Source organism: Heterodontus francisci, chromosome 5 (genome assembly GCF_036365525.1).
Source record: "Heterodontus francisci isolate sHetFra1 chromosome 5, sHetFra1.hap1, whole genome shotgun sequence".
In the NCBI taxonomy this organism is placed as follows: Eukaryota; Metazoa; Chordata; class Chondrichthyes; order Heterodontiformes; family Heterodontidae; genus Heterodontus; species Heterodontus francisci.
In genome coordinates this window covers 194,700,456-194,715,132 of record NC_090375.1, presented here as the reverse complement: position 1 = coordinate 194,715,132, position 14,677 = coordinate 194,700,456, and the positions used below count along the sequence as shown (strand labels likewise).

The following is a 14,677-nucleotide window of genomic DNA, read 5'->3' as shown; positions in this document are numbered from 1 at the left end:
AAATGCTAGGCTTTACTAACCCTCCCCAGTCATTTTCTTTGATTGGGGTGAATCCCTGACGGGTTGGGAGAACCAGCAAGAGCGTGGTTTTTCTTTCTTCAATGTTAAATTTGTCATTGTGTATATTATGTTAGAAGTTTCGTTTCGAGGGGCATATGCAGGGGGTCAGTGGGAAAGGATGGTGAGCGCTGAAAGCAGCTCAAGATACGCTGTCCAGCATTTAACTGATTGGACGTGTACTTTTTGCTCATGCGTCATTGGTGCTCGTTCATCAGTACATCTTTGTTGGCTGCCTGCAGTGCAACTAGGGCAGTAATGATCACTGTTCAGAGATCACTGATACATTCTGTTACTTGAATGCAATGGACATTTCACCATTATGAAGTATCATCAGACTTAAACAAACAAAAATCTATCTGTTTCAGTCTTGAAAGCTCCAACTGCCTTCACAAGCACAGACTTTTGGGATTGTGAGATTCCAGATTTCTATCAACCATTGTGTGGAAAAAGTACTTCCCAATTTTGCTCCTGAATGGCCTCCCTCTAATTTTAAGGGTGCAAATGGGAAATGGTGTAGAGGTAGAAGCTGGTGCTCTTGGAAATGATAGGATTTTTTTTTTTATTCATTCATGGGATGTGGGCGTCACTGGCCAGGCCAGCATTTATTGCCCATCCCTAATTGCCCTTGAGAAGGTGGTGGTGAGCTGCCTTCTTGAACCGCTGCAGTTCATGTGGGGTAGGTACACCCACAGTGCTGCTAGAAAGGGAGTTCCAAGATTTTGACCCAGCGACAGTGAAGGAACGGCGATATAGTTCCAAGTCAGGATGGTGTGTGACTTGGAGGGGAACTTGCAGGTGGTGGTGTGCCCATGTATTTGCTGCCCTTCTAGTTGGTAGAGGCCGCGGGTTTGGAAGAATGTGGGATTTAAAGCTTAGCTCTGGGTTAACAAGGAATCAAGACTGCAATTAGTCAGTTTCACCTCTAAAGAATGGTTAGTAAGAGAGGGATGGAGTGAATGGAGAGGGAGCAGAGTTTATGGTGGGGACCAAAGATGAAAGCTTGTAACTTCCCAGTGTTCAGATGCAGGAAGTTGTGACTCCTGCAGAATCTGATGCCAGACAAGCAATTGGGCAGTACTGAAGCAGTCAAGGGGGTCAAGAGAGATGGTGGAGAGGTAGAGCTGGGTATCATCAATGTACACGTGGACCTGTGTCTGCTGTCGCTGAGAGGCATCAAATGGATGAATAAGAGGCCAAGCATAGAAGCTTGGGGGACCTCACTGGGGTGGTGTGTGTGAGAGAGAGAGAAAGAAAGAGAAAGAAAAGCCATTGCTAGAGATGCACTGATAGGTAGGACTAATATTTGTAATACTAATTATCCACAACTTTACAAAACTTAAGATTAAGTATATTTGTTCTTCCCTCCCGAGCCTCTCATTCTCACTTATTTACACTATAATTTTCTGTTTGATCATGGTGGATGGGAAGATTTAGTTCATATGCAAGTTATGCTCGCTTCCTCAATCCTCTAAGCTACATTTTGTGTGGTTATTTACCATGATTATACAAGATATGTTTCTCCCCCTTATTTCTCACAGTGGATTTCGAGGAACTCCATAATATCATTAGTAGCATCCCCAATACTGAACACCTGTCCCTGCTGGGGGATTTTACTGCCAGGGTTGGGGCCGACCATGACTCATGGCCCTCCTGCTATGGGCGCTATGGCAATGGAAGGATGAATGAGAATGGACAGAGACTGCTGGAGTTGTGTACCTATCATAACCTCTGCATCACCAACTCGTTCTTTCATACTAAACCCTGTCACCAGGTTTCTTGGAGGCACCCAAGATCACGTCATTGGCACCAGCTGGACCTCATCGTCACGAGGCGAGCCTCTTTAAACAGCGTTCAAATCACACGCAGCTTCCACAGTGCGGACTGCGACACCGACCACTCCCTGGAGTGCAGCAAGGTTAGACTCAAACCAAAGAAGCTGCATCACTCCAAGCAGAAGGGCCACCCGCGCATCAACACTAGCGGAATACCTCATCCACAGCTGTTACATAGGTTTCTAAATTCACTTGAAAAAGCCCATCAGAACACTCCTACAGGGGATGCAGAGACCAAGTGGGCCCACATCAGAGACGCCATCTATGACTCAGCAATGACCACCTACGGCAAACGTGTGAAGCGGAATGTAGACTGGTTTCAATCTCATAATGAAGAGCTGGAACCTGACATAGCCGCTAAGCGCATTGCACTGCTGGACTACAAGAAAGCCCCCAGCGAGTTAACATCCGTAGCACTTAAAGCAGCCAGAAGTGCTGCACAAAGAACAGCCAGGCACTGCACAAATGACGACTGGCAACACCTATGCAGTCATATTTAGCTGGCCTCTGACACCGGAAACATCACAGGAATGTATGACGGCATTAAGAGAGCTCTTGGGCCAACCATCAAGAAGATCGCCCCCCTCAAAACTAAATCAGGGGACACAATCACTGACCAACACAAGCAAATGAACCGCTGGGTGGAGCACTACCGAGAACTGTACTCCAGGCAAAATGTTGTCACTGAGACCACCCTCAATGCAGCCCAGTCTCTGCTAGTCATGGACGAGCTGGACGTACAGCCAACAAAATCGGAACTGTGATGCCATTGATTCTCTAGCCAGCGGAGAAGCCCCTGGGAAGGAGGGCATTACCCCTGGAATAATCAAGAGTGCCAAGCCTGCTATACTTTCAGCACTCTATGAACTGCTTTGCCTGTGCTGAGACGAGTGAGCAGTACCACAGGACATGCGTGATGCCAATATCATCACCCTCTATAAGAACAAGGGTGACCGCGGTGACTGCAACAACTACCGTGGAATCTCCCTGCTCAACATAGTGAGGAAAGTCTTGGCTCGAGTGGCTTTAAACAGGCTCCAGAAGCTGGCTGAGCGTCTCTACCCTGAGGCACAGTGCGGCTTTCGAGCAGAGAGATTGACCATTGACATGCTGTTCTCCCTTCGCCAGCTATAGGAGAAATGCCGTGAACAACAGATGCTCCTCTACGTTGCTTTCATTGATCTCACCAAAGTCTTTGACCTCGTCAGCAGATGTGGTCTCTTCAGACTACTAGAAAAGATCCGATGTCCATCAAAGCTACTAAGTATCATCACCTCACTCCATGACAATATGAAAGGCACAATTCAGCATAGCGAAGCCTCATCAGACCCCTTTCCTATCCTGAGTGGCGTGAAACAGGGCTGTGTTCTCGCACCTACACTGTTTGGGATCGTCTTCTCCCTGCTGCTCTCACATGCATTCAAGTCTTCAGAAGAAGGAATTTTCCTCCACCCAGGATCTGGTGGCAGGTTGTTCAACCTTGCCCATCTAAGAGCAAAGACCAAAGTACGGAAAGTCCTCATCAGGGAACTCCTCTTTGCTGACGATGCTGCATTAACATCTCACACAGAAGAGTGTCTGCAGAGACTCATCGACAGGATTGCGGCTGCCTGCAACGAATTTGGCCTAACCATCAGCCTCAAGAAAACGAACATCATGGGACAGGACGTCAGAAATGCTCCATCCAACAATATTGGCGACCATGCTCTGGAAGTAGTCCAAAGGTTCACCTACCTAGGCTCGACTATCACCAGTAACCTGTTGGATGGCCAACAGTTGTAATCTATCTGGGAAAACACGAGGTTGGGAATTAACGGCTCTCCATCTCTTCCACCTCCCCCCACACAAAAAAAAGCAACGAAAAGTCTCTCGATGCAGAATTCAACAAGCGCATGGGAAAGGCTTCCACTGCTATGTCCAGACTGGCCAAGAGGGTGTGGGAAAATGGCACACTGACACGGAACACAAAAGTCCGAGTGTATCAAGCCTGTGTCCTCAGTACCTTGCTCTACGGCAGTGAGGCCTGGACAACGTATGTCAGCCAAGAGCGACATCTCAATTCATTCCATCTTCGCTGCCTCCGGAGAATCCTTGGCATCAGGTGGCAGGACCGTATCTCCAACACAGAAGTCCTCGAGGCGGCCAACACCCCCAGCATATACATCCTACTGAGCCAGTGGCGCCTGAGATGGCTTGGCCTTGTGAGCCGCATGGAAGATGGCAGGATCCCCAAGGACACATTGTACAGCGAGCTCGTCACTGGTATCAGACCCACCGGTCGTCCATGTCTCTGCTTTAAAGACGTCTGCAAATGCGACATGAAGTCCTGTGACATTGATCACAAGTCGTGGGAGTCAGTTGCCAGCGATCGCCAGAGCTGGCGGGCAGCCATAAAGGCGGGGCTAAAGTGTGGCGAGTCAAAGAGACTTAGCAGTTGGCAGGAAAAATGACAGAAGCGCAAGGGGAGAGCCAACTGTGTAACAGCCCCGACAACCAATTTTATCTGCAGCACCTGTGGAAGAGTCTGTCACTCCAGAATTGGCCTTTATAGCGACTCCAGGCGCTGCTTCACAAACCACTGACCACCTCCAGGCGCTTACCCCTTTTCTCTCAAGACAAGGAGGCCAAAGAAGAAGAAGGATTTGTAATTCCTCCTGAAGCTCACTGCCCAGGATGTTTTTGCTGGGAACAAACAGAACCTTGAACAGATCGACTGATCATTCAGTGTGTCCAGGCCTGGCTAACAGACTGTAGCAATAATGATATCAGCATTGATGCACCCTGTAAATATTCCCCTCCAGCCTCACATTAGCTCCGCTCTGTGAAATAAATGGGGAAAAGCCCTCATCCTAAACAGCAGCATTTTTAGCATTGAACTTTACAAAACAGCTAAAGAAAAATGATTTTTTTAAATCTTTAATGCATTTTTCTAACCCTCACAGTTGATGGTTGTTATTTTGAATCTCAGTTCCAAGTTCACCTCGCACTCTTGAACAGGTTTGTCAGGTAATCAACAGCTAGGGTGCCAGTGATAGAGCTTCACAACGAGATGGAAAAACTGGCACCTGAATAATAACCATTGAAGGCTTATCATGAACAACACTGACCAAGACTGCAGGAGAGTCTGCTGTCCACTGACCGAGACTGCAGGGGAGTCTGCTGTCCACTGACCGAGACTGCAGGGGAGTCTGCTGTCCACTGACCGAGACTGCAGGGGAGTCTGCTGTCCACTGACCGAGACGGCAGGGGAGTCTGCTGTCCACTGACCGAGACGGCAGGGGAGTCTGCTGTCCACTGACCGAGACTGCAGGGGAGTCTGCTGTCCACTGACCGAGACTGCAGGGGAGTCTGCTGTCCACTGACCGAGACTGCAGGGGAGTCTGCTGTCCACTGACCGAGACGGCAGGGGAGTCTGCTGTCCACTGACCGAGACGGCAGGGGAGTCTGCTGTCCACTGACCCAGACTGCAGGGGAGTCTGCTGTCCACTGACCCAGACTGCAGGACAGTCTGCTGTCCACTGACCGAGACTGCAGAGAGTCTGCTGTCCACTGACCGAGACTGCAGAGAGTCTGCTGTCCACTGACCGAGACTGCAGAGAGTCTGCTGTCCACTGACCGAGACTGCAGAGAGTCTGCTGTCCACTGACCGAGACTGCAGAGAGTCTGCTGTCCACTGACCGAGACTGCAGAGAGTCTGCTGTCCACTGACCGAGACTGCAGAGAGTCTGCTGTCCACTGACCGAGACTGCAGAGAGTCTGCTGTCCACTGACCGAGACTGCAGAGAGTCTGCTGTCCACTGACCGAGACTGCAGAGAGTCTGCTGTCCACTGACCGAGACTGCAGAGAGTCTGCTGTCCACTGACCGAGACTGCAGAGAGTCTGCTGTCCACTGACCGAGACTGCAGAGAGTCTGCTGTCCACTGACCGAGACTGCAGAGAGTCTGCTGTCCACTGACCGAGACTGCAGAGAGTCTGCTGTCCACTGACCGAGACTGCAGAGAGTCTGCTGTCCACTGACCGAGACTGCAGAGAGTCTGCTGTCCACTGACCGAGACTGCAGAGAGTCTGCTGTCCACTGACCGAGACTGCAGAGAGTCTGCTGTCCACTGACCGAGACTGCAGAGAGTCTGCTGTCCACTGACCGAGACTGCAGAGAGTCTGCTGTCCACTGACCGAGACTGCAGAGAGTCTGCTGTCCACTGACCGAGACTGCAGAGAGTCTGCTGTCCACTGACCGAGACTGCAGAGAGTCTGCTGTCCACTGACCGAGACTGCAGAGAGTCTGCTGTCCACTGACCGAGACTGCAGAGAGTCTGCTGTCCACTGACCGAGACTGCAGAGAGTCTGCTGTCCACTGACCGAGACTGCAGAGAGTCTGCTGTCCACTGACCGAGACTGCAGAGAGTCTGCTGTCCACTGACCGAGACTGCAGAGAGTCTGCTGTCCACTGACCGAGACTGCAGAGAGTCTGCTGTCCACTGACCGAGACTGCAGAGAGTCTGCTGTCCACTGACCGAGACTGCAGAGAGTCTGCTGTCCACTGACCGAGACTGCAGAGAGTCTGCTGTCCACTGACCGAGACTGCAGAGAGTCTGCTGTCCACTGACCGAGACTGCAGAGAGTCTGCTGTCCACTGACCGAGACTGCAGAGAGTCTGCTGTCCACTGACCGAGACTGCAGAGAGTCTGCTGTCCACTGACCGAGACTGCAGAGAGTCTGCTGTCCACTGACCGAGACTGCAGAGAGTCTGCTGTCCACTGACCGAGACTGCAGAGAGTCTGCTGTCCACTGACCGAGACTGCAGAGAGTCTGCTGTCCACTGACCGAGACTGCAGAGAGTCTGCTGTCCACTGACCGAGACTGCAGAGAGTCTGCTGTCCACTGACCGAGACTGCAGAGAGTCTGCTGTCCACTGACCGAGACTGCAGAGAGTCTGCTGTCCACTGACCGAGACTGCAGAGAGTCTGCTGTCCACTGACCGAGACTGCAGAGAGTCTGCTGTCCACTGACCGAGACTGCAGAGAGTCTGCTGTCCACTGACCGAGACTGCAGAGAGTCTGCTGTCCACTGACCGAGACTGCAGAGAGTCTGCTGTCCACTGACCGAGACTGCAGAGAGTCTGCTGTCCACTGACCGAGACTGCAGAGAGTCTGCTGTCCACTGACCGAGACTGCAGAGAGTCTGCTGTCCACTGACCGAGACTGCAGAGAGTCTGCTGTCCACTGACCGAGACTGCAGAGAGTCTGCTGTCCACTGACCGAGACTGCAGAGAGTCTGCTGTCCACTGACCGAGACTGCAGAGAGTCTGCTGTCCACTGACCGAGACTGCAGAGAGTCTGCTGTCCACTGACCGAGACTGCAGAGAGTCTGCTGTCCACTGACCGAGACTGCAGAGAGTCTGCTGTCCACTGACCGAGACTGCAGAGAGTCTGCTGTCCACTGACCGAGACTGCAGAGAGTCTGCTGTCCACTGACCGAGACTGCAGAGAGTCTGCTGTCCACTGACCGAGACTGCAGAGAGTCTGCTGTCCACTGACCGAGACTGCAGAGAGTCTGCTGTCCACTGACCGAGACTGCAGAGAGTCTGCTGTCCACTGACCGAGACTGCAGAGTCTGCTGTCCACTGACCGAGACTGCAGAGAGTCTGCTGTCCACTGACCGAGACTGCAGAGAGTCTGCTGTCCACTGACCGAGACTGCAGAGAGTCTGCTGTCCACTGACCGAGACTGCAGAGAGTCTGCTGTCCACTGACCGAGACTGCAGAGAGTCTGCTGTCCACTGACCGAGACTGCAGAGAGTCTGCTGTCCACTGACCGAGACTGCAGAGAGTCTGCTGTCCACTGACCGAGACTGCAGAGAGTCTGCTGTCCACTGACCGAGACTGCAGAGAGTCTGCTGTCCACTGACCGAGACTGCAGAGAGTCTGCTGTCCACTGACCGAGACTGCAGAGAGTCTGCTGTCCACTGACCGAGACTGCAGAGAGTCTGCTGTCCACTGACCGAGACTGCAGAGAGTCTGCTGTCCACTGACCGAGACTGCAGAGAGTCTGCTGTCCACTGACCGAGACTGCAGAGAGTCTGCTGTCCACTGACCGAGACTGCAGAGAGTCTGCTGTCCACTGACCGAGACTGCAGAGAGTCTGCTGTCCACTGACCGAGACTGCAGAGAGTCTGCTGTCCACTGACCGAGACTGCAGAGAGTCTGCTGTCCACTGACCGAGACTGCAGAGAGTCTGCTGTCCACTGACCGAGACTGCAGAGAGTCTGCTGTCCACTGACCGAGACTGCAGAGAGTCTGCTGTCCACTGACCGAGACTGCAGAGAGTCTGCTGTCCACTGACCGAGACTGCAGGACAGTCTGCTGTCCACTGACCGAGACTGCAGGACAGTCTGCTGTAAACCAGCTAAGACTGCAGGAGACTCTGCTGTCCACTGACTGAGACTGCAGGACGGTCTGCTGTCCACTGACCCAGACTGCAGGAGGGTCTGCTGTCCACTGACCCAGACTGCAGGAGGGTCTGCTGTCCACTGACCCAGACTGCAGGAGAGTCTGCTGTCCACTGACCCAGACTGCAGGAGAGTCTGCTGTCCACTGACCCAGACTGCAGGAGAGTCTGCTGTCCACTGACCCAGACTGCAGGAGAGTCTGCTGTCCACTGACCCAGACTGAAGGAGAGTCTGCTGTCCACTGACCCAGACTGCAGGTGAGTCTGCTGTCCACTGACCCAGACTGCAGGAGAGTCTGCTGTCCACTGACCCAGACTGCAGGAGAGTCTGCTGTCCACTGACCCAGACTGCAGGAGAGTCTGCTGTCCACTGACCCAGACTGCAGGAGAGTCTGCTGTCCACTGACCCAGACTGCAGGAGAGTCTGCTGTCCACTGACCCAGACTGCAGGAGAGTCTGCTGTCCACTGACCCAGACTGCAGGAGAGTCTGCTGTCCACTGACCCAGACTGCAGGAGAGTCCGCTGTCCACTGACCCAGACTGCAGGAGAGTCCGCTGTCCACTGACCCAGACTGCAGGAGAGTCCGCTGTCCACTGACCCAGACTGCAGGAGAGTCCGCTGTCCACTGACCCAGACTGCAGGACAGTCTGCTGTCCACTGACCCAGACTGCAGGACAGTCTGCTGTCCACTGACCCAGACTGCAGGAGAGTCTGCTGTCCACTGACCAAGACTGCAGGAGAGTCTGCTGTCCACTGACCCAGACTGCAGGAGAGTCTGCTGTCCACTGACCCAGACTGCAGGAGAGTCTGCTGTCCACTGACCCAGACTGCAGGAGAGTCTGCTGTCCACTGACCAAGACTGCAGGAGAGTCTGCTGTCCACTGACCAAGACTGCAGGAGAGTCTGCTGTCCACTGACCCAGACTGCAGGAGAGTCTGCTGTAAACTGTACTGAGACTGCAGGAGAGTCTGCTGTCCACGGACCGAGACTGCAGAAGAGTCTGCTGTCCACTGACCGAGACTGCAGAAGAGTCTGCTGTCCACTGACCGAGTCTGCTGTCCACTGACCGAGACTGCAGGAGAGTCTGCTGTCCACTGACCGAGACTGCAGAAGAGTCTGCTGTCCACTGACCGAGACTGCAGAAGAGTCTGCTGTCCACTGACCGAGACTGCAGAAGAGTCTGCTGTCCACTGACCGAGACTGCAGAAGAGTCTGCTGTCCACTGACCGAGACTGCAGAAGAGTCTGCTGTCCACTGACCGAGACTGCAGAAGAGTCTGCTGTCCACTGACCGAGACTGCAGAAGAGTCTGCTGTCCACTGACCGAGACTGCAGAAGAGTCTGCTGTCCACTGACCGAGACTGCAGAAGAGTCTGCTGTCCACTGACCGAGACTGCAGAAGAGTCTGCTGTCCACTGACCGAGACTGCAGAAGAGTCTGCTGTCCACTGACCGAGACTGCAGAAGAGTCTGCTGTCCACTGACCGAGACTGCAGAAGAGTCTGCTGTCCACTGACCGAGACTGCAGAAGAGTCTGCTGTCCACTGACCGAGACTGCAGAAGAGTCTGCTGTCCACTGACCGAGACTGCAGAAGAGTCTGCTGTCCACTGACCGAGTCTGCTGTAAATTATACTGAGACTGCAGGAGAGTCTGCTGTCCACTGACCGAGTCTGCTGTAAACTATACTGAGACTGCAGGAGAGTCTGCTGTCCACTGACCGAGTCTGCTGTCCACTGACCGAGACTGCAGGAGAGTCTGCTGTCCACTGACCGAGTCTGCTGTAAACTGTACTGAGACTGCAGGAGAGTCTGCTGTCCACTGACCGAGTCTGCTGTAAACTATACTGAGACTGCAGGAGAGTCTGCTGTCCACTGACCGAGACTGCAGGAGTGTCTGCTGTCCACTGACCGAGACTGCTGTAAACTGTACTGAGACTGGAGGAGAGTCTGCTGTCCACTGACCGAGTCTGCTGTAAACTGTACTGAGACTGGAGGAGAGTCTGCTGTCCACTGACCGAGTCTGCTGTAAACTGTACTGAGACTGCAGGAGAGTCTGCTGTCCACTGACGGAGACTGCAGGAGAATCTGCTGTCCACTGACCGAGACTACAGGTGAGTCTGCTGTCCACTGATCGAGACTGCAGAAGAATCTGCTGGAAACTGACCGAGACTGCAGGAGAGTCTGCTGTAAACTGACTGAGACTGCAGGAGAATCTGCTGTCCACTGACCGAGACTACAGGTGAGTCTGCTGTCCGCTGACCGAGACAGCAGGAGAGTCTGCTGTCCACTGACCGAGACTGCAGGAGAGTCTGCTGTCCACTGACCGAGACTGCAGGTGAGTCTGCTGTAAACTGACCGAGACTGCAGGAGAGTCTGCTGTCCACTGACCGAGACTGCAGGTGAGTCTGCTGTCCACTGACCGAGACAGCAGGAGAGTCTGCTGTAAACTGACCGAGACTGCAGGAGAGTCTGCTGTCCACTGACCGAGACAGCAGGAGCGTCTGCTGTAAACTGACCGAGACTGCAGGGGAGTCTGCTGTCCACTGACCGAGACTGCAGGAGAGTCTGCTGTCCACTGACCGAGATTGCAGGTGAGTCTGCTGTAAACTGATTGAGACTGCAGGTGAGTCTGCTGTAAACTGACCGAGACTGCTGTAAACTGTATTGAGACTGCAGAAGAGTCTGCTGTAAACTGACTGAGACTGCAGGAGTATCTGATGTCCACTGACCGAGACTGCAGGAGAGTCTGCTGTCCACTGACCGAGACTGCAGGTGAGTCTGCTGTAAACTGATTGAGACTGCAGGTGAGTCTGCTGTAAACTGACCGAGACTGCTGTAAACTGTACTGAGACTGCAGAAGAGTCTGCTGTAAACTGACTGAGACTGCAGGAGTATCTGATGTCCACTGACCGAGACTGCAGGAGAGTCTGCTGTAAACTGTACTGAGACTGCAGGAGAGTCTGCTGTAAACTGACAAGAGACTGCAGGGGAATGTACATCCCATTCTCTTGGCAGAAGTAACTTGTTTTTGATTAGTGGCAATCATGGGCAGAAAATATACATCAACCTTTGGAGTGGTGGCAATAACTAGCAACTAATGATTTATCAAAACTACTTACTGAAACCAAATTTGCCTCTTCCTGCTAAGTCTTCAGAAGTGTTACTTCTACAAAATGTGTTCTACTTACCTTTCTGGATATTTAATTGTGTAGGATGCAGCCAAATAGCCTCCAAGGTTATGTCCCAATAAAATCATTTTCTCCATTCCCACCTTTGCCCTCCATTCCTCTATAGACTCCACAAACTGTGTTTCTGCCAGTACTGAATCAGTGCTGAAATGTGGCCTACTACTTTGACCAAATCCCACGAGGTCAAAAGCATATACAGTGCGTTGTAGGCAAAGTGCATCAAAGTTCAAAGTCCAAAGTGCAACTCCCCCTCCAAATCCATGAATCAGAACAAGTGGAGTTTTGTTATGAGTATCCTGACTGAATATTAGGGTCCATACTTTGTTGCCACTTGGTAGTGAAACATATTCTTTCGTAATGTTACTTCTGACACCTGCAAAATATAAATTAGTTAAAATCAATTTGATGTGATTTCTTTTCACTTTCTGAACTTAACACATTAGGCTGATGAATCAGCAGTTCAACTTAAATTTAAAGATTTAGCTGGACCTGAAATTTAATTGGACCAGCCACATAAGTACCATGACTGCAAGAGCAGGTCAGAGGCTGGAAATTCAGCGGCAGCCTGCCCACCACCTATAAGGTACAAGTCAGGAGTATGATGGAATACTTTCCACTTGCCTGGATGAGTGCAGCTCCAACAGCACTCAGGAAGCCCAACAACATCAAGGACAAAGCAGCCCACTTGATTGGCACCTCATCCACCACCTTCAACATTCTCTCACTCCACCACTGCCACACTGGCAGCAGTGTGTACCATCTACAAGATGCACTGCAGCAACTCATCAAGGCTACTTCAACAGCACTTCCAAACCCATGACCTCTACCATGTAGAAGAACAGGGGCAGCATGTGCACGAAAACACTACCATTTCCAGGTTCTCCTTTTAGTCACCGTTCCTTCACTATCGTTGGGTCAAAATCCTGGAACTCCCTTCCTAACAGCAGTATGGGTTTCCCTGCACCACATGGACTGCAATGATTCAAGAAGACAGCTCACCACCACCTTGTCAAAAGCAATTAGGGACAGGCAATAAATGCTGCCTAAGCAGTGATGCTCACATCCTGTGAATAAATAAAAAAATCTAATTTAGTCGGCTCAAAACCCATTAAGGCCAAAGCTCTTTTGCAGCCTGGGTTGTTCAGACAATGGATTGAATATGTGCTGATGGATACATTTTACCTAGTGCATCCAATATGCAGCCATCGTTTTTGGAAAGTACCCTGGGTGTATCGCGCCATGCCCTTGGCATTTCATTATTTTTTTTAGTGTGGAAAGTACTGAATTCATTCACGTGCAGGGAATTTCCTGCATCTGAATCCTAGATGTATCTGAAACTCTCAAAGCTGATTTAAATTGAGTGAGAGGAAGATAAAACAAACTAGACTAGTTATCAAAGGAAAATTCTGGTGAGCCAAGGAGTTTGTAATATCGAAGGCAAAAACTGCACTGGAGCCTACAACTTCAGAGGCAGCAGGAGTAGGCCCCACAGCCCCTTGAGCCTGCTCCGCCATTCAATAAGATCATGGCTGATCTTCTACCTCAACCCTACTTTACTGTCCTATCCCAAATCCCTTGATTCCCTAAGTGCCCAAGAATATATCGATCTCAGTCTTAAAGAAACTCAACAACTGAGCATCCACAGCCCACTGGGTGGAAAATTCCAAAGATTCACAACCCTCTGAGTGAAGACATTTTTCCTCATCTCAGTCCTAAATGGTTGTCCCCTTATCCTGAGACACTGCCCCCTACTTCTAGACTCTCCAGCCAGGGGAAATGGCCTCTCTGCATCTACTCTGTCACGCCTTCTAAGAATTTTATATTTTTCCATGAGATCACCTCTCATTCTTCGAAACACTGGAGAATATATTCCCATTCTACTCAATAGGCGACAGTGCAATGACAATGTTTGGATGTCAAACATGGGTCATTTTCTGGTTGGCAAGATGTAACGAGTGGTGTGCCGTAGTCATCAGTGCTGGGGCCTCAACTTTTTACAATTTATATAAATGACTTAGATGAAGGGACTGAAGGTATGGTTGCTAAATTTGCTGATGACACAAAGATAGGTAGGAAAGTAAGTTGTGAAGAGGACATAAGGAGGCTACAAAGGTATATAGATATGTTAAGTGAGTGGACAAAGATCTGGCAAATGGAGTATAATGTGGGAAAATGTGAAATTGTCCTTTTTGGCAAGAACAGAAAAGTATATTATCTAAATGGTGAGAGATTGCAGAGTTCTGAGATGCAGAGGGATCTGGGAGTCCTAGTGCATGAATCGCAAAAGGTTAGTATTCAGGGTACTGCAAGTACTTGCTAAATGTGCAGTAAGTAATTAGGAAATCTATTAGAATGTTATCATTTATTGCAAGGGGAATCGAAATCAAAAGTAGGGAGATTATGCTTCAATTACACAGGGCATTGGTGAGACCACATCTGGAGTACTGTGTACAGTACTGGTCTCCTTATTTAAGGAAGGACGTAAATGCATTGGAAGCAGTTCAGAGAAGGTTTACTGGACTAATACCTGGAATGGACGGGCTGTCTTAAGAGGAAAGGCTGAACAGGCTAGGCTTGTATACGCTGGAATTTACAAGAGTAAGAGGCGACTTGATTGAAACATATAAGATCCTGAGGGGTCTTGACAGGGTGGATGTGGAAAGGATGTTTCCTCTTGTGGGAGAATCTGGAACTAGAGGTCACTGTTTAAAAATAAGGGGTCGCCCATTTAAGACAGAGATGAGGTGAAATTTTTTCTCTGAGGGTTGAGAGTCTTTGAAATTCCCTTCCTCAACAGGAAGTGGAAGCAAAGTCTTTGAATATTTTTAAGGCAGAGGTAGATAGATTCTTGATAAGCAAGGGGATGAAAAGTTATCGGGAGCAGGCGGGAATGTGGAGTCAAGGTTACAATCAGTTCAACCATGATCTTATTGAATGGCGGAGCTGGCTCGAGGGGCCAAGTGGCCTACTCCAAATCCTTGTTCGTATGTATGTATTTGGAAATAACTTTTGAGGTTTAGCTGCCACAAAACAATTGGTCCTCATCCTTCTCCCCTCCCCTTTCTGAATAAAAGGTCCTTAAGTACAGTTTTTAGTGTAGGCAGAACTGTATGCGGCAAAGACAATTCCTCAACCAAGACAATGTACTTGT

The 14,677-nt window shown here is 50.7% G+C and overlaps 1 protein-coding gene across 2 annotated transcripts in view; it reads right to left on the bottom strand.

The window, feature by feature from the left end:
- abhd5a (abhydrolase domain containing 5a) overlaps nucleotides 1-14,677 on the bottom strand; it is a 46,863-nt gene that overhangs the window by 14,644 nt on the left and 17,542 nt on the right. For both annotated transcript variants that reach the window (XM_068032577.1, XM_068032578.1), the window contains exon 3: nucleotides 11,527-11,899. In XM_068032577.1, coding sequence (XP_067888678.1) covers nucleotides 11,527-11,899 — 373 coding nt within the window. The remainder of the gene's footprint in view (nucleotides 1-11,526; nucleotides 11,900-14,677) is intronic.